At 49.0% G+C, this 21,882-nt stretch overlaps 1 protein-coding gene across 1 annotated transcript in view; it reads right to left on the minus strand.

Moving 5' to 3' along the window:
- LOC306918849 (non-homologous end joining factor IFFO1-like) overlaps positions 1-21,882 on the minus strand; it is a 68,174-nt gene that overhangs the window by 32,354 nt on the left and 13,938 nt on the right. The window contains exons 3-5 of the mRNA XM_079531703.1: positions 19,675-19,713; positions 19,336-19,593; positions 3,936-3,996 (exon numbers count right to left, since the gene is read on the minus strand). Coding sequence (XP_079387829.1) covers positions 3,936-3,996; positions 19,336-19,593; positions 19,675-19,713 — 358 coding nt within the window. The remainder of the gene's footprint in view (positions 1-3,935; positions 3,997-19,335; positions 19,594-19,674; positions 19,714-21,882) is intronic.

Below are 21,882 nucleotides of genomic sequence, written 5' to 3' on the forward strand. Positions count from 1 at the left end.
TGGGTGAAGGCAAAATGCATGCAGACTTCTAGGGGTTGCACATGTTTGGCACGACTCTGTGCAGACTTTGCAAAATGCTAATAAACAGTTTAAATGTAGGAGAATTGCCAAATCAGCTTTTTTTTCCAGTCCCTGCATAAGCCAATGGTCAATAATAGGCTACCCATGTCATGTGCCATTTCAGATCGATTGGTGGAGAAATTGTTTTGAGGATAGATGACGACAGACATGCGTTTTAATTGAGTGACAGAGTTAACAAATGTTTTTTTTTTAAATCATCTCCATCAGTCCCTGTTTACGGAAAATGGGCGTGGTCAGTCGCTGCATAATTATGCAGATGCTCAATGGCCATGATGTGAAATGACAGATCTATAGTTCAACACAAGGAGGAGATGGATGGACTGCGGAGAGTCGTGAGCTTGTAAATCATCTATTTTTAGGCGAGTGAAACCGGCGTATGACTAATGCAGTATAAATTATGCATTACTAACACCGATGTCGTTACCACAGTAACCAATGGTTAGCCGATATATAGACGAGGTCTGAATACACACATACAATATCTGATCACTTCCAAACAGAGCAGCAGTGTGGACGTCATTCATAAAGACCATATGTGACTGAGAGACTGCCATCGCGCAGATTCCAGCTTTTCACCCAAAATGAGTTAATAGCACAGGCAGACTCTTCACATACTAGAGCATGTCTGAAATAAGTGTCTGAAATTGACATGTAAATATGAAATAAATGCTTAAACATGTAGCTAGGTGTAATGTTAGAGACCACAGAAGACATGTACATATGAAATAAATGCTTAAACATGTAGCTAGGTGTAATGTTAGAGACCACAGAAGACATGTAAATATGAAATAAATGCTTAAACATGTAGCTAGGTGTAATGTTAGAGACCACAGAAGACATGCAAATATGAAATAAATGCTTAAACATGTAGCTAGGTGTAATGTTAGAGACCACAGAAGACATGTAAATATGAAATAAATGCTTAAACATGTAGCTAGGTGTAATGTTAGAGACCACAGAAGTTAACCTTTTCAAGCCTGTAGATCTCATAGAGATCTACTATGGGTCATGTGTTCTGAAACCCAGTGAGGGTCTAGAGATCTACTCTATGGCTCATGTGTTCTGAAACCCAGTGAGGGTCTAGAGATCTACTCTATGTGGCTCATGTGTTCTGAAACCCAGTGAGGGTCTAGAGATCTACTCTATGGGTCATGTGTTCTGTGGCAGCGGTGGCCGAACGGATAGCAGAGCGGTCTTGATACCGGAAGGTCGCCAGTTCGAATCAGCGGTCCGACACGTTACAATTACCACCGCTGAAGTGCCCTTGAACAAGGCATTGAACCACTACGATGAAATGTGTTCTATGAGCAGGGCCTGGCTGGAAACAAGTTCTTGAGCTTAGCCCAGATACCCTGGGTAAATATAGTAATCATTTCATTTCATTTCAAACCCAGTGAGGGTCTAGAGATCTACTCTATGTGGCTCATGTGTTCTGAAACCCAGTGAGGGTCTAGAGATCTACTCTATGGCTCATGTGTTCTGAAACCCAGTGAGGGTCTAGAGATCTACTCTATGGGTCATGTGTTCTGAAACCCAGTGAGGGTCTAGAGATCTACTCTATGGGTCATGTGTTCTGAAACCCAGTGAGGGTCTAGAGATCTACTCTATGGCTCATGTGTTCTGAAACCCAGTGAGGGTCTAGAGATCTACTCTATGGCTCATGTGTTCTGAAACCCAGTGAGGGTCTAGAGATCTACTCTATGGCTCATGTGTTCTGAAACCCAGTGAGGGTCTAGAGATCTACTCTATGGCTCATGTGTTCTGAAACCCAGTGAGGGTCTAGAGATCTACTCTATGGGTCATGTGTTCTGAAACCCAGTGAGGGTCTAGAGATCTACTCTATGTGGCTCATGTGTTCTGAAACCCAGTGAGGGTCTAGAGATCTACTCTATGGGTCATGTGTTCTGAAACAGCGGTGGCAGCGGTGGCCGAACGGATAGCAGAGCGTTCTTGATACCGGAAGGTCGCCAGTTCGAATCAGCGGTCCGACACGTTAAAATTACCACCGCTGAAGTGCCCTTGAACTAGCCTGATTAATAAACCAGACCGAATCAGCCGTTGGCAAAATTTGTTTTTGCCTGCCAGCGGATTAGGGTCTGGCGAGGCTCAGTAGCACGCCTCTTTCCTACAACCGAGAACAGGTCGGGCCAATCGGGACACGGTATGCAATATGGGCGGGCTTTGGTACAGTGACGTTAAATGCTTGAGACCTTTGACTGACAGTAGCTCTGACCAATTGCGTCAAAGAGAAAATGTTTGAACCCGCCCCCCGGGAAATGAAATCCAAGTGGAGCCAGCCCAGACTAATATACCGCGACAGTGTTGTGTGATATTAGTCTGGCTTATTAGCCAGGCTACCCTTGAACAAGGCATTGAACCACTACGATGAAATGTGTTCTATGAGCAGGGCCTGGCTGGAAACAAGTTCTTGAGCTTAGCCCAGATACCCTGGGTAAATATAGTAATCATTTCATTTCATTTCAAACCCAGTGAGGGTCTAGAGATCTACTCTATGTGGCTCATGTGTTCTGAAACCCAGTGAGGGTCTAGAGATCTACTCTATGTGGCTCATGTGTTCTGAAACCCAGTGAGGGTCTAGAGATCTACTCTATGGCTCATGTGTTCTGAAACCCAGTGAGGGTCTAGAGATCTACTCTATGTGGCTCATGTGTTCTGAAACCCAGTGAGGGTCTAGAGATCTACTCTATGTGGGTCATGTGTTCTGAAACCCAGTGAGGGTCTAGAGATCTACTCTATGGGTCATGTGTTCTGAAACCCAGTGAGGGTCTAGAGATCTACTCTATGGCTCATGTGTTCTGAAACCCAGTGAGGGTCTAGAGATCTACTCTATGGCTCATGTGTTCTGAAACCCAGTGAGGGTCTAGAGATCTACTATATGTGGCTCATGTGTTCTGAAACCCAGTGAGGGTCTAGAGATCTACTCTATGGGTCATGTGTTCTGAAACCCAGTGAGGGTCTAGAGATCTACTCTATGGCTCATGTGTTCTGAAACCCAGTGAGGGTCTAGAGATCTACTCTATGGCTCATGTGTTCTGAAACCCAGTGAGGGTCTAGAGATCTACTCTATGGGTCATGTGTTCTGAAACCCAGTGAGGGTCTAGAGATCTACTCTATGGGTCATGTGTTCTGAAACCCAGTGAGGGTCTAGAGATCTACTCTATGTGGCTCATATGTTCTGAAACCCAGTGAGGGTCTAGAGATCTACTCTATGTGGCTCATGTGTTCTGAAACCCAGTGAGGGTCTAGAGATCTACTCTATGTGGCTCATGTGTTCTGAGACCCAGTGAGGGTCTAGAGATCTACTCTATGGCTCATGTGTTCTGAAACCCAGTGAGGGTCTAGAGATCTACTCTATGGCTCATGTGTTCTGAAACCCAGTGAGGGTCTAGAGATCTACTCTATGTGGCTCATGTGTTCTGAAACCCAGTGAGGGTCTAGAGATCTACTCTATGGCTCATGTGTTCTGAAACCCAGTGAGGGTCTAGAGATCTACTCTATGGGTCATGTGTTCTGAAACCCAGTGAGGGTCTAGAGATCTACTCTATGGGTCATGTGTTCTGAAACCCAGTGAGGGTCTAGAGATCTACTCTATGTGGCTCATATGTTCTGAAACCCAGTGAGGGTCTAGAGATCTACTCTATGTGGCTCATGTGTTCTGAAACCCAGTGAGGGTCTAGAGATCTACTCTATGTGGCTCATGTGTTCTGAGACCCAGTGAGGGTCTAGAGATCTACTCTATGGCTCATGTGTTCTGAAACCCAGTGAGGGTCTAGAGATCTACTCTATGGCTCATGTGTTCTGAAACCCAGTGAGGGTCTAGAGATCTACTGTACCTCCTCCAGTTCTGCCACCTTGTCCTGAAGGTCCACTCTGGCTGTGTACTCCTCCTCCCATCTGAAACACACACACACACACACACACACACACACACACACACACACACACACACACACACACACACACACACACACACACACACACACACACACACACACACACACACACACACACACACACACACACACACACACACACAGAATATCCTCAGTCAATGACCTGCAGGCCGAGTTTACAAATTCTTCCTAATTAGGTAGTTCTCACATCATTTTTTGTTCCCCAACATGCAGTAATCCTGGTCTCTATACTGCCTCCCCCTGGCCAGCCGGGGGCCTGATGGAGGGGAAAGGAACTGGTCTCTAAACTGCCTCCCCCTGGCCAGCCGGGGCACCTGATGGAGGGGAAAGGAACTGGTCTCTAAACTGCCTCTCCCTGGCCAGCCGGGGCGCCTGATGGAGGGGAAAGGAACTGGTCTCTATACTGCCTCCCCCTGGCCAGCCGGGGCGCCTGATGGAGGGGAAAGGAACTGGTCTCTATACTGCCTCCCCCTGGCCAGCCGGGGCGCCTGATGGAGTGGAAAGGAACTGGTCTCTATACTGCCTCCCCCTGGCCAGCCGGGGCGCCTGATGGAGGGGAAAGGAACTGGTCTCTATACTGCCTCCCCCTGGCCAGCCGGGGCGCCTGATGGAGGGGAAAGAAACTGGTCTCTATACTGCCTCCCCCTGGCCAGCCGGGGCGCCTGATGGAGGGGAAAGGAACTGGTCTCTATACTGCCTCCCCCTGGCCAGCCGGGGGCCTGATGGAGGGGAAAGGAACTGGTCTCTATACTGCCTCCCCCTGGCCAGCCGGGGCGCCTGATGGAGGGGAAAGGAACTGGTCTCTATACTGCCTCCCCCTGGCCAGCCGGGGGCCTGATGGAGGGGAAAGGAACTGGTCTCTATACTGCCTCCCCCTGGCCAGCCGGGGGCCTGATGGAGGGGAAAGGAACTGGTCTCTATACTGCCTCCCCCTGGCCAGCCGGGGGCCTGATGGAGGGGTAAGGAACTGGTCTCTATACTGCCTCCCCCTGGCCAGCCGGGGGCCTGATGGAGGGGAAAGGAACTGGTCTCTATACTGCCTCCCCCTGGCCAGCCGGGGCGCCTGATGGAGGGGAAAGGAACTGGTCTCTATACTGCCTCCCCCTGGCCAGCCGGGGCGCCTGATGGAGGGGAAAGGAACTGGTCTCTATACTGCCTCCCCCTGGCCAGCCGGGGCGCCTGATGGAGGGGAAAGGAACTGGTCTCTATACTCCCTCCCCCTGGCCAGCCGGGGGCCTGATGGAGGGGAAAGGAACTGGTCTCTATACTGCCTCCCCCTGGCCAGCCGGGGCGCCTGATGGAGGGGAAAGGAACTGGTCTCTATACTGCCTCCCCCTGGCCAGCCGGGGCACCTGATGGAGGGGAAAGGAACTGGTCTCTATACTGCCTCCCCCTGGCCAGCCGGGGCGCCTGATGGAGGGGAAAGGAACTGGTCTCTATACTGCCTCCCCCTGGCCAGCCGGGCGCCTGATGGAGGGGAAAGGAACTGGTCTCTATACTCCCTCCCCCTGGCCAGCCGGGGCGCCTGATGGAGGGGAAAGGAACTGGTCTCTATACTGCCTCCCCCTGGCCAGCCGGGGCGCCTGATGGAGGGGAAAGGAACTGGTCTCTATACTGCCTCCCCCTGGCCAGCCGGGCGCCTGATGGAGGGGAAAGGAACTGGTCTCTATACTGCCTCCCCCTGGCCAGCCGGGGGCCTGATGGAGGGGAAAGGAACTGGTCTCTATACTGCCTCCCCCTGGCCAGCCGGGGGCCTGATGGAGGGGAAAGGAACTGGTCTCTATACTCCCTCCCCCTGGCCAGCCGGGGGCCTGATGGAGGGGAAAGGAACTGGTCTCTATACTGCCTCCCCCTGGCCAGCCGGGGGCCTGATGGAGGGGAAAGGAACTGGTCTCTATACTGCCTCCCCCTGGCCAGCCGGGGGCCTGATGGAGGGGAAAGGAACTGGTCTCTATACTGCCTCCCCCTGGCCAGCCGGGGCGCCTGATGGAGGGGAAAGGAACTGGTCTCTATACTGCCTCCCCCTGGCCAGCCGGGCGCCTGATGGAGGGGAAAGGAACTGGTCTCTATACTCCCTCCCCCTGGCCAGCCGGGGCGCCTGATGGAGGGGAAAGGAACTGGTCTCTATACTGCCTCCCCCTGGCCAGCCGGGGCGCCTGATGGAGGGGAAAGGAACTGGTCTCTATACTGCCTCCCCCTGGCCAGCCGGGCGCCTGATGGAGGGGAAAGGAACTGGTCTCTATACTGCCTCCCCCTGGCCAGCCGGGGGCCTGATGGAGGGGAAAGGAACTGGTCTCTATACTGCCTCCCCCTGGCCAGCCGGGGGCCTGATGGAGGGGAAAGGAACTGGTCTCTATACTGCCTCCCCCTGGCCAGCCGGGGCGCCTGATGGAGGGGAAAGGAACTGGTCTCTATACTGCCTCCCCCTGGCCAGCCGGGGCGCCTGATGGAGGGGAAAGGAACTGGTCTCTATACTGCCTCCCCCTGGCCAGCCGGGGCGCCTGATGGAGGGGAAAGGAACTGGTCTCTATACTCCCTCCCCCTGGCCAGCCGGGGGCCTGATGGAGGGGAAAGGAACTGGTCTCTATACTGCCTCCCCCTGGCCAGCCGGGGCGCCTGATGGAGGGGAAAGGAACTGGTCTCTATACTGCCTCCCCCTGGCCAGCCGGGGCACCTGATGGAGGGGAAAGGAACTGGTCTCTATACTGCCTCCCCCTGGCCAGCCGGGGCGCCTGATGGAGGGGAAAGGAACTGGTCTCTATACTGCCTCCCCCTGGCCAGCCGGGCGCCTGATGGAGGGGAAAGGAACTGGTCTCTATACTCCCTCCCCCTGGCCAGCCGGGGCGCCTGATGGAGGGGAAAGGAACTGGTCTCTATACTGCCTCCCCCTGGCCAGCCGGGGCGCCTGATGGAGGGGAAAGGAACTGGTCTCTATACTGCCTCCCCCTGGCCAGCCGGGCGCCTGATGGAGGGGAAAGGAACTGGTCTCTATACTGCCTCCCCCTGGCCAGCCGGGGGCCTGATGGAGGGGAAAGGAACTGGTCTCTATACTGCCTCCCCCTGGCCAGCCGGGGGCCTGATGGAGGGGAAAGGAACTGGTCTCTATACTCCCTCCCCCTGGCCAGCCGGGGGCCTGATGGAGGGGAAAGGAACTGGTCTCTATACTGCCTCCCCCTGGCCAGCCGGGGGCCTGATGGAGGGGAAAGGAACTGGTCTCTATACTGCCTCCCCCTGGCCAGCCGGGGGCCTGATGGAGGGGAAAGGAACTGGTCTCTATACTGCCTCCCCCTGGCCAGCCGGGGGCCTGATGGAGGGGAAAGGAACTGGTCTCTATACTGCCTCCCCCTGGCCAGCCGGGGCGCCTGATGGAGGGGAAAGGAACTGGTCTCTATACTGCCTCCCCCTGGCCAGCCGGGGCGCCTGATGGAGGGGAAAGGAACTGGTCTCTATACTGCCTCCCCCTGGCCAGCCGGGGCGCCTGATGGAGGGGAAAGGAACTGGTCTCTATACTGCCTCCCCCTGGCCAGCCGGGGGCCTGATGGAGGGGAAAGGAACTGGTCTCTATACTGCCTCCCCCTGGCCAGCCGGGGCGCCTGATGGAGGGGAAAGGAACTGGTATCTATACTGCCTCCCCCTGGCCAGCCGGGGGCCTGATGGAGGGGAAAGGAACTGGTCTCTAAACTGCCTCCCCCTGGCCAGCCGGGGCGCCTGATGGAGGGGAAAGGAACTGGTCTCTATACTGCCTCCCCCTGGCCAGCCGGGGGCCTGATGGAGGGGAAAGGAACTGGTCTCTATACTGCCTCCCCCTGGCCAGCCGGGGGCCTGATGGAGGGGAAAGGAACTGGTCTCTATACTGCCTCCCCCTGGCCAGCCGGGGCGCCTGATGGAGGGGAAAGGAACTGGTCTCTATACTGCCTCCCCCTGGCCAGCCGGGGCGCCTGATGGAGGGGAAAGGAACTGGTCTCTATACTGCCTCCCCCTGGCCAGCCGGGGCGCCTGATGGAGGGGAAAGGAACTGGTCTCTATACTGCCTCCCCCTGGCCAGCCGGGGCGCCTGATGGAGGGGAAAGGAACTGGTCTCTATACTGCCTCCCCCTGGCCAGCCGGGGCGCCTGATGGAGGGGAAAGGAACTGGTCTCTATACTGCCTCCCCCTGGCCAGCCGGGGCGCCTGATGGAGGGGAAAGGAACTGGTCTCTATACTGCCTCCCCCTGGCCAGCCGGGGGCCTGATGGAGGGGAAAGGAACTGGTCTCTAAACTGCCTCCCCCTGGCCAGCCGGAAAGGAACTGGTCTCTATACTGCCTCCCCCTGGCCAGCCGGGGCGCCTGATGGAGGGGAAAGGAACTGGTCTCTATACTGCCTCCCCCTGGCCAGCCGGGGCGCCTGATGGAGGGGAAAGGAACTGGTCTCTATACTGCCTCCCCCTGGCCAGCCGGGGCGCCTGATGGAGGGGAAAGGAACTGGTCTCTATACTGCCTCCCCCTGGCCAGCCGGGGCGCCTGATGGAGGGGAAAGGAACTGGTCTCTATACTGCCTCCCCCTGGCCAGCCGGGGCGCCTGATGGAGGGGAAGGGAACTGGTCTCTATACTGCCTCCCCCTGGCCAGCCGGGGCGCCTGATGGAGGGGAAGGGAACTGGTCTCTATACTGCCTCCCCCTGGCCAGCCGGGGCGCCTGATGGAGGGGAAAGGAACTGGTCTCTATACTGCCTCCCCCTGGCCAGCCGGGGCGCCTGATGGAGCGGAAAGGAACTGGTCTCTATACTGCCTCCCCCTGGCCAGCCGGGGCGCCTGATGGAGGGGAAAGGAACTGGTCGGAATAACGTCTTCCTTCCACGCGCTACGTCCTACAGGGGAAACTCCCCCCTGTCAGGTGATGAGAAGCGGCTGGCTCACTCCTCATGCACTGAAGGAAGCATGAGTTCAGCTCGGGGCTCTCCCCAGGTCGGCAGAGGGAGAGCAGCGCCCAGGATTACATCAAATTGACACAAGGTGACAAAATGGGTTACACAATTGTGGAATGACATTTTTAAAAACCAACAACAAACAAAAACAAAAATGTTGCACGGTGTTTGACGGTATATGTGAGGGGGTGTGTGGGGGGGGGGCAGGGGGGTGTCCTGATCTGAGCACACTGAAATACTGTGTGTGTGTGTGTGTGTGTGTGTCTGACAACACCAGAGAGAGAGAGAGAGAGAGAGAGAGAGAGACACACACACACACACACACAGATGGAGAGGGTCCCTGTGCACTGAAGGTAACCGATGATGTCATCAGTGATGATGTCATCAGCAGCTCACTGACTCTGACATCAGTGATGATGTCATCAGCAGCTCACTGACTCTGACATCAGTGATGATGTCATCAGCAGCTCACTGACTCTGACATCAGTGATGATGTCATCAGCAGCTCACTGACTCTGACATCAGTGATGATGTCATCAGCAGCTCACTGACTCTGACATCAGTGATGATGTCATCAGCAGCTCACTGACTCTGACATCAGTGATGATGTCATCAGCAGCTCACTGACTCTGACATCAGTGATGATGTCATCAGCAGCTCACTGACTCTGACATCAGTGATGATGTCATCAGCAGCTCACTGACTCTGACATCAGTGATGATGTCATCAGCAGCTCACTGACTCTGCAGGAAGCTGACGCCTGACACTGCGCAAAAAGCATGGAATACGGATGTGTATAATATTACAGGAAACTCCTGTTAAACTTTCCAACAAACTCTGGTAAACTCCCGAATTGTACCATCACACCTGTATATTACCATATATTAACTGTATATGTACCATCACACCTGTATATTACCGTATATTAACTGTATATGTACCATCACACCTGTATATTACCGTATATTAACTGTATATGCTGCTAAACTTGAGGTTTACGGGCAAAATACGGCGCCCATAATTTCCCCGTTAACTCCTCTTCATGCAGTGTGACACAGGACGGACCCTCGTCTGAAAGGCTGACGCTCCGGTTCGGTCTATAACCTTGTATTAATTACCCTATGGCGCCCCCTAGCTAGCCCCTAGCTAGCCCCTAGCTAGCCCCTCAGCCCCTAGCTAGCCCCTAGCTAGCCCCTCAGCCCCTAGCTAGCCCCTAGCTAGCCCCTCAGCCCCTAGCTAGCCCCTAGCTAGCCCATAGCTAGCTAGCTCCGTGTTTGAGGGATTCCGATTTTACTGGCCCCTGTAAAATCGGAATCCCTCAAACACGGACGCAAGGACAACACAAGAGACGGTCGCGGCCACACAGCCAACTCAAGGTATGGCCACTGAGCCGACTTGGGGACCCAACGCAAGGACAACACAAGAGACGGTCACGGCCACACAGCCAACTCAAGGTACGGCCACGGAGCCGACTTGGGGACCCAACACAAGGACAACACAAGAGACGGTCACGGCCACACAGCCAACTCAAGGTACGGCCACGGAGCCGACTTGGGGACCCAACGCAGCTCCTCCAAGGAGATTCTAAAGTGTGATGTGATGCCTCTTGGAACTATGACTGGTGGCCTTCTGTTGGCATTTTTTCTTTATTGTCTATGTACTGTTTGTTTGCATATGTTTTATGTATATCCTGATGACTGCTGTGCACAAAACAAATTTCCGAAAGGACGAATAAAGTATCTATCTATCTATCTATCTATCTATCTATCTAACAAACAAATTAACGGAGCTGAACGTTAATGTGAATCCCCCCCACCGCCCACCCCTTTTCTTCCCTCACTGTATATGTTTCTTTTCCCTTTTTACCTCCTTTATGATGAATTCGTGTTCTGTCCTTTGTCTATAAAGAAGTGTCTATTTGTACGTCTCTAAATGTTTTGATGATTTGAACATGGTGGACAAGTGTAATGCTTAATTGGGTCGTCCACTCACAGTTAACAGCCTTTGTATTGAGTTTGTGCTTGAAATGTACTGTAATTCTGCAAACTGTTAATACATTTTTCAATCAATCAATCAATCAATCCCCTAGCTAGACCCTAAATCATTAGTTGCAATAGTTTTAACCTGAGATCAGATTCTAAAAATGTCTTCTACATCCTGACAGTTTTCTGAAAAAGCTATGTTTCTATGTCAGTCGTTCTTACCTACTAGCTCATAGCGCGCCACTCGGTGGCGCGCTATGAGCTTGTAGATCTGCTATTTTCCAATAGCTAAAGCATAACATAATGCTAACACCAAAAGGGGTTCCCGCCCAAAATGGGTTTTAAAGGACAATGGATAAAATATGGATAAAGTTGTTAAAATAAGAACCACATGTGTATACAGTGACTATAGAGCACCGAAATCCTGACGTCACTGTCAGTAGAGGGCGTCAGTCGACTCAGTCCCCAGGTTCGTGTACTTTTTATTTGCATTGTAATCTCCATAGGGGGATTTTAGATCGCCTAATATAAGAACTGTGTTTGAAAAATAAACCGATCACCCCGGCCTTTTCGATATGAAGCATCGACTGAAGGTGGAAATGTACAAATATATCCAAAGAGTAACAAAAAAAGCGTTAGAAACGATTCAAACAACCCAGAGACTACATTTCCGGGTAGGCAGGGTGGCTGCATCTGCCTGTCGCACAACAGAAACTGAATGATAATTACGTTTATTTTAATTTTATTGATATTTAATGTTTCGTGGTTAGTACGAGTCGAGTCACCACCAGTTGAGCTTACGTCAACGAGGAATCTCAGGAACGCAATGTGTCGACAGCTGGGCGTGACGTATATTAGCAGCGACATTGCCTTCATATGTAGTTTCAAGGCTTTTGCGGCCAAATTAATTCCATTTTCTCCAGAAACTGGCTGTATCAAATATGAATGGACATCATTAACGACGCACAGCCACTCCCCTGACAGAAAGGCCGGGGTGGTCGGTTTATTTTTCAAACACAGTTCTTATATGAAGCGACCTAAAATCGCCCTATGGAGATTTCACTGCAAATAAAAAAATACATGAACCTGTGTATAGGCGCCCTCTACTGAAAGTGACGTCAGACTTCGGTGCTCTATACCAGGAGTTCTCAACCCGTGGGTCGCGACCCCTCGGGGGGGTCGCCAAATTATTTTGGGGGGTCGCCAATTTTTTTTAAAAAAACAACAAAAAAAACGTTTTCTTTTTGTTTGTTTTTTTGCAACTGAATGGCTGGAAAATGGAAATGAAGAGTTTACATATAGTACACATAGTACATGCATACACCATCCCTAATGATTATATCTGGTTTCAGTATTTATTTATGGTGTATTGTCTCTATTATTAAGGTTATTGTAGCAGTCAATTTATATTGGGGGTCGGGAGGGGGTGGAGCGGGGGTCCCGAGACATTGCCAAAGCATTTCCGGGGGTCCCCGGCCAAAAATGTTGAGAACCCCTGCTCTATACTATGTACTCAAGTACAATTTTGAGGTACATTTTACTTTACTTGAGTATTTCCATTTCTTTATCAGTCAGAGTATTGTGCTTATCACTATTTTGCACTTTAGAATACAGGCTTGTAACAGAGTATTTTTAATATATACAGTATATATTGTGGTATTGCTACTTGTTAAAGTAAAAAGAAAATCTGAATACTTCTTCCACCAAGTAAGTGTGTGCGTGTGTGTGTGTGTGTGTGTGTGTGTGTGTGTGTGTGTGTGTGTGTGTGTGTGTGTGTGTGTGTGTGTGTGTGTGTGTGTGTGTGTGTGTGTGTGTGTGTGTGTGTGTGTGTGTGAATGGAAGGGAGGCAATAAAGTGGTCAAAAGGGAATAGAGAATAAGGGAGAGAGAGAGAGAGAGAGAGAGAGAGAGAGAGAGAGAGAGAGAGAGAGAGAGAGAGAGAGAGAGAGAGAGAGAGAGAGAGATAGAGAGAGAGGTAGACATCATTATGTCCTGGGGGGGAAGGGGGGGGGGGGGGGGGGGCTAGGTCACAGCTCTGTGCAGTGCTGCATTGCAGGTGCTACTGCTGGCACAAATACACAGGACAGGGGACGAGGGAGTGAGAGAGACACAGACAGAGAGAGAGAGAGAGAGAGAGAGAGAGAGAGAGAGAGAGAGAGAGAGAGAGAGAGAGAGAGAGAGGGGAGAGATGTGGGGAGAGATGTGGGGCGGGCGAGGTTGTAACTGTTAAGGGGCGAGACAGAGAGCGAGCGAGGAAAGAGGTAGATGTAACAGGAAGCAAATGGTACCGAGGTCTGAGGCCGGTCGTTGTCACGCCATCCTGACAGTTTTGTTTCTGACGATTAATTGTTGTTTTAACCCATTTAGGCCTGAGATCAGATTCTAAAAAAATGTCTTCTACATCCTGACAGTTTTCTGAAAAAGCTATGTTGTTATATTCTCATATATTCTCCCGGCGGATCCTGCCAGGAGCTGCCTATGAATATATGAAATAAAATGCTTGCTTTCGAGTTGCCCAAACTGCAAGTGCACATTTGAGTGAGGAGTCTGCTTACTCTGCTATAAACACAACACAAGATATATAGCTAGATAGCTATAAACACAACACCAGATATATAGCTAGATAGCTATAAACACAACACGAGATCACAGCACATGTGTCAGTATTCGCCATCGGCTAACACAGAAATTGTGGTATATCGGGATCAGATCGGGAATGAAAAAAGTGTATCGGGACGATCCCTAGATGCAACTAAAACGATCCCTAGATGCAAACTAAAATGCAAGCTGTGGACAATGATTTATTTCGCCTGCATAGAGGACAAATCTCAAGGTGCAGCAGTGGGTTTTATTGACTTTGTTGGAGGGTTTGAATCAAGCACCACATTGACACACAGTAGATTGTGGTTGTGCACTGCAGACTGTTCATAGTACTGTACATCTGTCCAGGCTGTGGAGACCATAGATATATATAAACTCTAGATAGCTCACCCGCGCTGTTGGCCAATGGAGAGCGACGTCGTTACGTGGCGGCCATCTTACCTCGGGACACGTAACATTGTGTCTATGGGGCATGTACTCTTAAATGACCATAACTTGCTCAATTTTAAACCGATTTTCAAACGGTTTGGTTTGTTATAAACGTCAGAGACGTCCGCATACTTATATGCTTTTATACGACGTTCATATAAAAAACATAAATTAAGCAGATAAGCGTCCTGAATCATAGCCACGTTGACAACGTTTGTAATAAACCAACCCGTTTGTAAATCCGTCAAGATTTGAGCGAGTTATGACTGTTTCTGTTTGAGCTGCCATTGAACATACTGTACTGTAGCCCCGAAGTAAGATGGCTGCCGGGTGAACGACGTCAGAAACTCCGCCTTGAGCCATCTAGTGTTTATATATATCTATGGTGGAGACCAACCCTGTTCTAGATGCCTCAGGCACTGGTTGTAAGGTGACAAACCCACAGGTGGGACTGTCTGACTGCATAAACAACGCATGAATCAAGACGGTGCTGAAACCCGTGCGTGCTCAGCAAAAACAGCTCCCTGGATAGATGGTTCAAAAGGGGAAGAAGAGAAACAGGCTGTTGTTGAATGTTTCTCCGTTTGATAAAACTATGCCAGACTAAAATCAACGGCTACTGTGAGGACATTTTGTTTTGCTAAAATATACGATCTACAGGCTCACCAATGTGTCACGTCAATACACTAAGGCCCCTTTAATATAGGATCTACAGGCTCACCAATGAGTCACGTCAATACACTAAGGCCCCTTTAATATAGGATCTACAGGCTCACCAATGTGTCACGTCAATACACTAAGGCCCCTTTAATATACGATCTACAGGCTCACCAATGTGTCACGTCAATACACTAAGGCCCCTTTAATATAGGATCTACAGGCTCACCAATGTGTCACGTCAATACACTAAGGCCCCTTTAATATAGGATCTACAGGCTCACCAATGTGTCACGTCAATACACTAAGGCCCCTTTAATATAGGATCTACAGGCTCACCAATGAGTCACGTCAATACACTAAGGCCCCTTTAATATAGGATCTACAGGCTCACCAATGTGTCACGTCAATACACTAAGGCCCCTTTAATATAGGATCTACAGGCTCACCAATGAGTCACGTCAATACACTAAGGCCCCTTTAATATAGGATCTACAGGCTCACCAATGAGTCACGTCAATACACTAAGGCCCCTTTAATATAGGATCTACAGGCTCACCAATGTGTCACGTCAATACACTAAGGCCCCTTTAATATAGGATCTACAGGCTCACCAATGAGTCACGTCAATACACTAAGGCCCCTTTAATATAGGATCTACAGGCTCACCAATGAGTCACGTCAATACACTAAGGCCCCTTTAATATAGGATCTACAGGCTCACCAATGAGTCACGTCAATACACTAAGGCCCCTTTAATATACGATCTACAGGCTCACCAATGTGTCACGTCAATACACTAAGGCCCCTTTTCCACCGGTTGGTTCCCAATAGGAACCGGTTCAGTTCTTTTTGTTCTTAGTCCATGAGCCAGAGCTCCAACATTGGAACGTTAATTATGAATTGAGTGGATCAAAACCACACCTATATTAGATTGTTATCACCAGGAAACTTCCCCAGTTGAGTACTTACACAAAGACAATGGGGGGATTTTACATTTTTAAACATGCAAATGAGGCATTATGTAGGAAAATGTGCAAAATAATCGAAAATATGAAAAAGCTACTACTGTGGAAGGGTTATAATTCATTTACTTAACACTTTGATTGCTGGAAGATCTCAACAGGCCTATTTGGATGTTGCTGCCATTTAACATTGCACAAAGGCCTTGTTCGGGGGCCCACAGTAAAATGTTCTCTTATAGCGAGAATCACACGCCTACATCAAAAGAAAGATGAACTTGTCCACTTCAATTAAAAAAATACATTTTGATTTTACCATGTTCCATTCTGGAGATATTGACCTTTTTGCAACACCTGCATTTGCCTGGAAGTGGTTATCTTGAACAGCGAGCAGAGTTATGGATGGTTTAAAGTCAGAGACATTGACAGGCAGATATAAAATTGAACCCAATAAATATCCTATACATCCTATACACCGAATGAAAGCCCTGAATGTGTACTTTTACGAGGAAAACAGTAAACATTGATCCCATCTACAGTTAGACAGTAATTGGTTATTGAATGCAGCTTGTGCCCACCAGATAACTTCAGAGAAGACATGGACGTGAACTCCTCAATATTCACAAAATAAGGCCTATAGCGACATATAAATACTATATACCGTATGAAACAGAAGACTCTCTGCTTTCATAAGGAAAAAAATTGTACTGTAATAATAAAAAAATCACACCCCTGTGAAGTGAGCAGTGCAACTCTACTTCTCTACTTATTCACTACAGCTCGCTATATACGGACTGAGGCAGAAAGTCATGTAAACCTTTTATTTACAGTTTGGTCTGTAAACTTCTACTGTAATAATAAAAATCACACCCCTGTGAAGTGAGCGTTGCAACTGTTCTGTACTTATTCACTACAGCTCGCTATATACGGACTGAGACAGAAAGTCATGTAAACCTTTTATTTACAGTTTGGTCTGTAAACTTCTACTGTAATAATAAAAATCACACCCCTGTGAAGTGAGCGGTGCAACTGTTCTTTATAGTTGCGCGGTGCAACTGTAGAGAACAGTTGCACCGCTCACTTCACAGGGGTGTGATTTTTATTATTACAGTAGAAGTTTACAGACCAAACTGTAAATAAAAGGTTTACATGACTTTCTGTCTCAGTCCGTATATAGCGAGCTGTAGTGAATAAGTACAGAACAGTTGCAACGCTCACTTCACAGGGGTGTGATTTTTATTATTACAGTAGAAGTTTACAGACCAAACTGTAAATAAAAGGTTTACATGACTTTCTGCCTCAGTCCGTATATAGCGAGCTGTAGTGAATAAGTAGAGAAGTAGAGTTGCACTGCTCACTTCACAGGGGTGTGATTTTTGTATTATTACAGTACAATTTTTTTCCTTATGAAAGCAGAGAGTCTTCTGTTTCATACGGTATATAGTATTTATATGTCGCTATAGGCCTTATTTTGTGAATATTGAGTTCGGGTCCATGTCTTCTCTGCAGTTATATCTGGTGGGCGCAATGTGCATCCACCCAGTATATGACAAACTGTACATGGGATCAATGTTTACTCTTTTCCTCGTAAAAGTACACATTCAGGGCTTTCATTCGATGTATAGGATGTATAGCATATTTATTGTGTTTATTGTTATATCTGCCTGTCAATGTCTGACTATAAACCTTCATAACTATGCTTTCTTTTTGATGATGATTGCCGCCTCGCCTAATCTATCTCACTGCTTTCATTGTTTTGATCGCAGTAACATTGGGGGGGGGTCATGGGCACATTGGGCAGCAAAAGTCTTGATCCGTACGGCTATAAAAAGTCCCATTCCACCGTTCGGTTCAGAACTATAGTATAACACGGTGAGACGCGTTGTCATCAGCTGATTTTGTTTTTCAAGCTAGTGTAGGGGAACATGCCTGGGCATGCTAGCCTGGCACGGCCAGACTCATAGCGAGGGTTCACTGATGTTTCCTCCGGGGAAGAATCTTCAGTGAATCCCCGCTATGAGGCTGGCCAAGCCAGGCTATGGGCATGCAGCTTGGGGGCGATGGAGGGGGAAAAAAGCGTCACCCGGCTGTGATGTCGACGAGAAGGAAAAAATGACTTCCACAGATGACAACACCACGGTTTAGGTCGCGGAAAAGTTCGTTATACATTACACCCGGGTCGATTACGTCCCCGACGCGTTCATTGCGGTCTTATCACTACAATTATAATGAATAAAAAAGCGTTACAATCACACGTCTGAGCGATCTCCGATTATGACGGCTCTGCATGGCGATACGTGATCCACCAACGGTAGACCTCTCCTCCTGCAGGAGAAACAGGAGGGGAGGGGGGAATCGAGTATAAAAGCCAATAGGTGGAGGAAAGCCTGGTGAGGCGAGGTTAGGTGAAATTTGATTCTTTTCATACACGGGCTACATCGGCATGGGCGCAGCCATTCTACACTGGTTTATACACGTAAAGCGGTCCGCCCTCCTGTTTTCAGGAGGGGAGGGGTTTTTTTTTTTTTTGGTTTTTTTTTCTGATCACGTGAGCGGGACTAAGCAGCAATGATAGGGCGATGGTTCTTCATTGTCCGGGTGGGTAAAAAGATGAATGAAAGTATGCTATAAAAAAGTGATTGAAACGTATTGATACGTGATCCGCACCCGACGTTTGATTAATTGATAACGTATTGATACGCGATCCGCGTTGGGAGTGTTAATATTGATCCTATAAACAATTTAATATAGGTCTAGTTTTTCCCACCAATTTTGGAGCACTGGCTCATTGACTAAGAACCAAAAAGAACTGAACCGGTTCCGAAAGGGGGTCAGTGTGAACTTGTAGATTGTTTGTACAAGCCACAAAATGCAAATGCTGGTTTCCCTAAAAAAGCGCTAAGCTATTAATCTATTTTGGGCGGGAACCCCTTTTGGTGTTAGCATCATGTTATGCTTTAGCTATTGAAAAATAGCAGATCTACAAGCTCATAGCTACGAGCTTGTAGGTCTGCTATTTTTGAAAAATCGAAGAACCACTGACATAGAAACATAGCTTTTTCAGAAAACTGTCAGGATGTAGAAGAACATTTTTAGAATCTGATCTCAGGTCAGAATGGGTTAACAAATACTGTACACCTTAAAAAAAATAAGATAAAAAAGAAAAAACTGTCCTTACATAATAGAGGGTATGCGCATGCTTAAAGTGAGTGGCAAATCGAGTGGCAAATCGAGTGGCAAAGCAACATGCAAAGTGAGTTTAACATTGTTTAATGTTGTTTAATGCAATCAGATAGGACTTTTCTGTGTGGATGTCTGGGCTGTCAAGGCCAGAAAGTAGTTTTTTGCCACTCAGTAGGCGTTCCTGCAAAACGTCCTGGTTTGATGATGATGTCACGCCTCTATAATATACCTGAGGGTCATGTTAACCCATTTAGGCCCGACGTCGAAATAAAAATAAATACAAAAATCAGTTTTCTGAAAAACCCTATGTTGTCGTTCTCACACATTTTCACGTCAAGGACCCCCAAAAATAGATGTAATTGGGCCGCCGACCCCCATCTGAACCCCCCCCCCCCCCCCCCCCCCAGAAGAAAAGATTTGAGTTAAAAACGTTCGCTCTGAAAGAATATATTCAAAGATTTGCGCCACATTTTCACGATTTTTCAAAAATAGCAGACCTACAAGCTTTCTGGCCTTGATTTTTCAATAGCTAAAGCATGAAATAACGCTTAAAACACCAACAGGGGTTCCCGCCCAGAATGGGTTAACCCATAATGACCTCACCTCCTCTTGTACTCATCCCTCTCCCTCTTCACCTTGCCCAGGACGTTGTACAGGGCCCGTATCTCCGGCGTGATGGTGTCGATCTGGACCCCGACGCCGTCCGGCTGGTCCCAGGACCCCGCCCTCCCCCCCGCCGGGCCCCCGGCCCTCCGGGCGTGGTGCTGGTGGTGGTTGTAGGACCAGATGGTACCGGTACCGGCCCCGGGCATGAAGCGAGGAGGCGGGTTGTTGGCCGTGGCGACGGTAGACATGCCGGTGCTGACGTACTTCTCGTTGATGTTGTTGTTGTTGTTGACGGTTCCTCCTCCTCCTCCTCCTCCTCCTCCTCCTCCTCCGAACATTCTGCTGAGGTCGGTCGGGGTGAGCGGAGCGACGGGGCTGGCGGGGTGACAAGGTTAGTACAGTTATTAATAAATTTGACTGAGGGACTGCCATTGGATTTTTTTAAATTTTCGTTTTTCTTTCATGTCATATGAAAGCTGGGAATCATAGCTTCAAATTGAAATATTGGTTGTTCAGTTTGACCCAAAAGTTTTTGGGTCAATACTGGCTTATAGAGTAATGTCTTGCAGAGAAACAGCGAGTTGAGAAAACAGCCTTGAAAAGGTTCACTTCTGTGGTCTCTAACATTACACCTATAGCTACATGTTTAAGCATTTATTTCATATACATTTCAGCTCTGACACGTATTTAAGACATGCTCTAGTATGTGAAGAGTCTGCCTGTGCTATTAACTCATTTTGAAAAGCTGGAATTTGCGCGATGGCAGGCTCTCAGTAAAATCTGGTCACATAAGTTAATGACGTTTAGAAGATTTCCTGGGGGTCTTTATGTGTGTAATATGTGGTTTTAGATATGTTAGATTGTAGCAGTGAGCCCCAGTGTCTCTGATGTCATGGACACTGGGCTCACTTCCTTCCTGGACTACAATTCCCATAATGCTTTGGTGCACTGCTCCTCCTTGTGGATAGGGGGGGGCTGTCTTACTGAGACAACATGTAGTCCAGGAAGGAAGTGAGCCCAGTGTCCATGACATCAGGCTCACTGCTAAAATCTTACACACAAAGACCCCCAGGAAAGTGTTCTAAATATTCTAAACGTCATTAACATATATATTTTTGCAAAAAGGGTGGACTACAATTCCCATAATGCTTTGGTGCACTGCTCCTCCTTGTGGATAGGGGGGGCTGTCTTACTGAGACAACATGTAGTCCAGGAAGGAAGTGAGCCCAGTGTCCATGACATCAGGCTCACTGCTAAAATCTTACACACAAAGACCCCCAGGAAAGTGTTCTAAATATTCTAAACGTCATTAACATATATATTTTTGCAAAAAGGGTGAAGTGTCCCTTTAACCCATTCAGGACGGGAACCCCTTTTGGTGTTTTAAGCATTATGTTATACTTTAGCTATTGAAAAATAGCAGATCTACAAGCTCGTAGCGCAGCACAGAGTGCCACGCTATGAGTTTGTAGATCTGCCATTCTTAGATTTGTTTTGAATATATATTCTTTCACAGTGAACGTTTTTAACTCAAATCATTGCTTCTGGGGGGGGGGTCCCTGGGGGGGTCCCTGGAACAACATATTCAATATTAAAAATCATAGGATCTTAGTTGACTGAATCTACAGTCAACTAAGGAACACGTTATTCCAACCAGTTCCTTTCCCCTCCAGCAGGCGCCCCGGCTGGCCAGGGGAGGCAGTTTAGAGACCAGGATTACTGCATGTTTTTTGTGAGGGTACCTACCCTAGGGGACACGGGGAGAACATGTGAGGGTACCTACCCTAGGGGACACGGGGAGAACATGTGAGGGTACCTACCCTAGGGGACACGGGGAGAACATGTGAAGGTACCTACCCTAGGGGACACGGGGAGAACATGTGAGGGTACCTACCCTAGGGGACACGGGGAGAACATGTGAGGGTACCTACCCTAGGGGACACGGGGAGAACATGTGGAACCCAGGACCTTCTAGCGGTGAGGAGACAGCACTACCGACTGTGGGAATGGAACCCAGGACCTTCTAGCTGTGAGGCGACAGCACTACCGACTGTGGGAATGGAACCCAGGACCTTCTAGCTGTGAGGCGACAGCACTACCGACTGTGGGAATGGAACCCAGGACCTTCTAGCTGTGAGGCGACAGCACTACCGACTGTGGGAATGGAACCCAAGACCTTCTAGCTGTGAGGAGACAGCACTACCGACTGTGGGAATGGAACCCAAGACCTTCTAGCTGTGAGGAGACAGCACTACCGACTGTGGGAATGGAACCCAAGACCTTCTAGCTGTGAGGAGACAGCACTACCGACTGTGGGAATGGAACCCAAGACCTTCTAGCTGTGAGGAGACAGCACTACCGACTGTGGGAATGGAACCCAGGACCTTCTAGCTGTGAGGAGACAGCACTACCGACTGTGGGAATGGAACCCAGGACCTTCTAGCTGTGAGGAGACAGCACTACCGACTGTGCCACCGTGTCCCCTTCGTCTTAGTTTCAGTCGACCAAAACAACACTGGAACAAACTAAAACTAAAGTATAATG

This window comes from Electrona antarctica (genome assembly GCF_951216825.1).
Source record: "Electrona antarctica genome assembly, contig: scaffold_94, whole genome shotgun sequence".
NCBI lineage: Eukaryota > Metazoa > Chordata > Actinopteri > Myctophiformes > Myctophidae > Electrona > Electrona antarctica.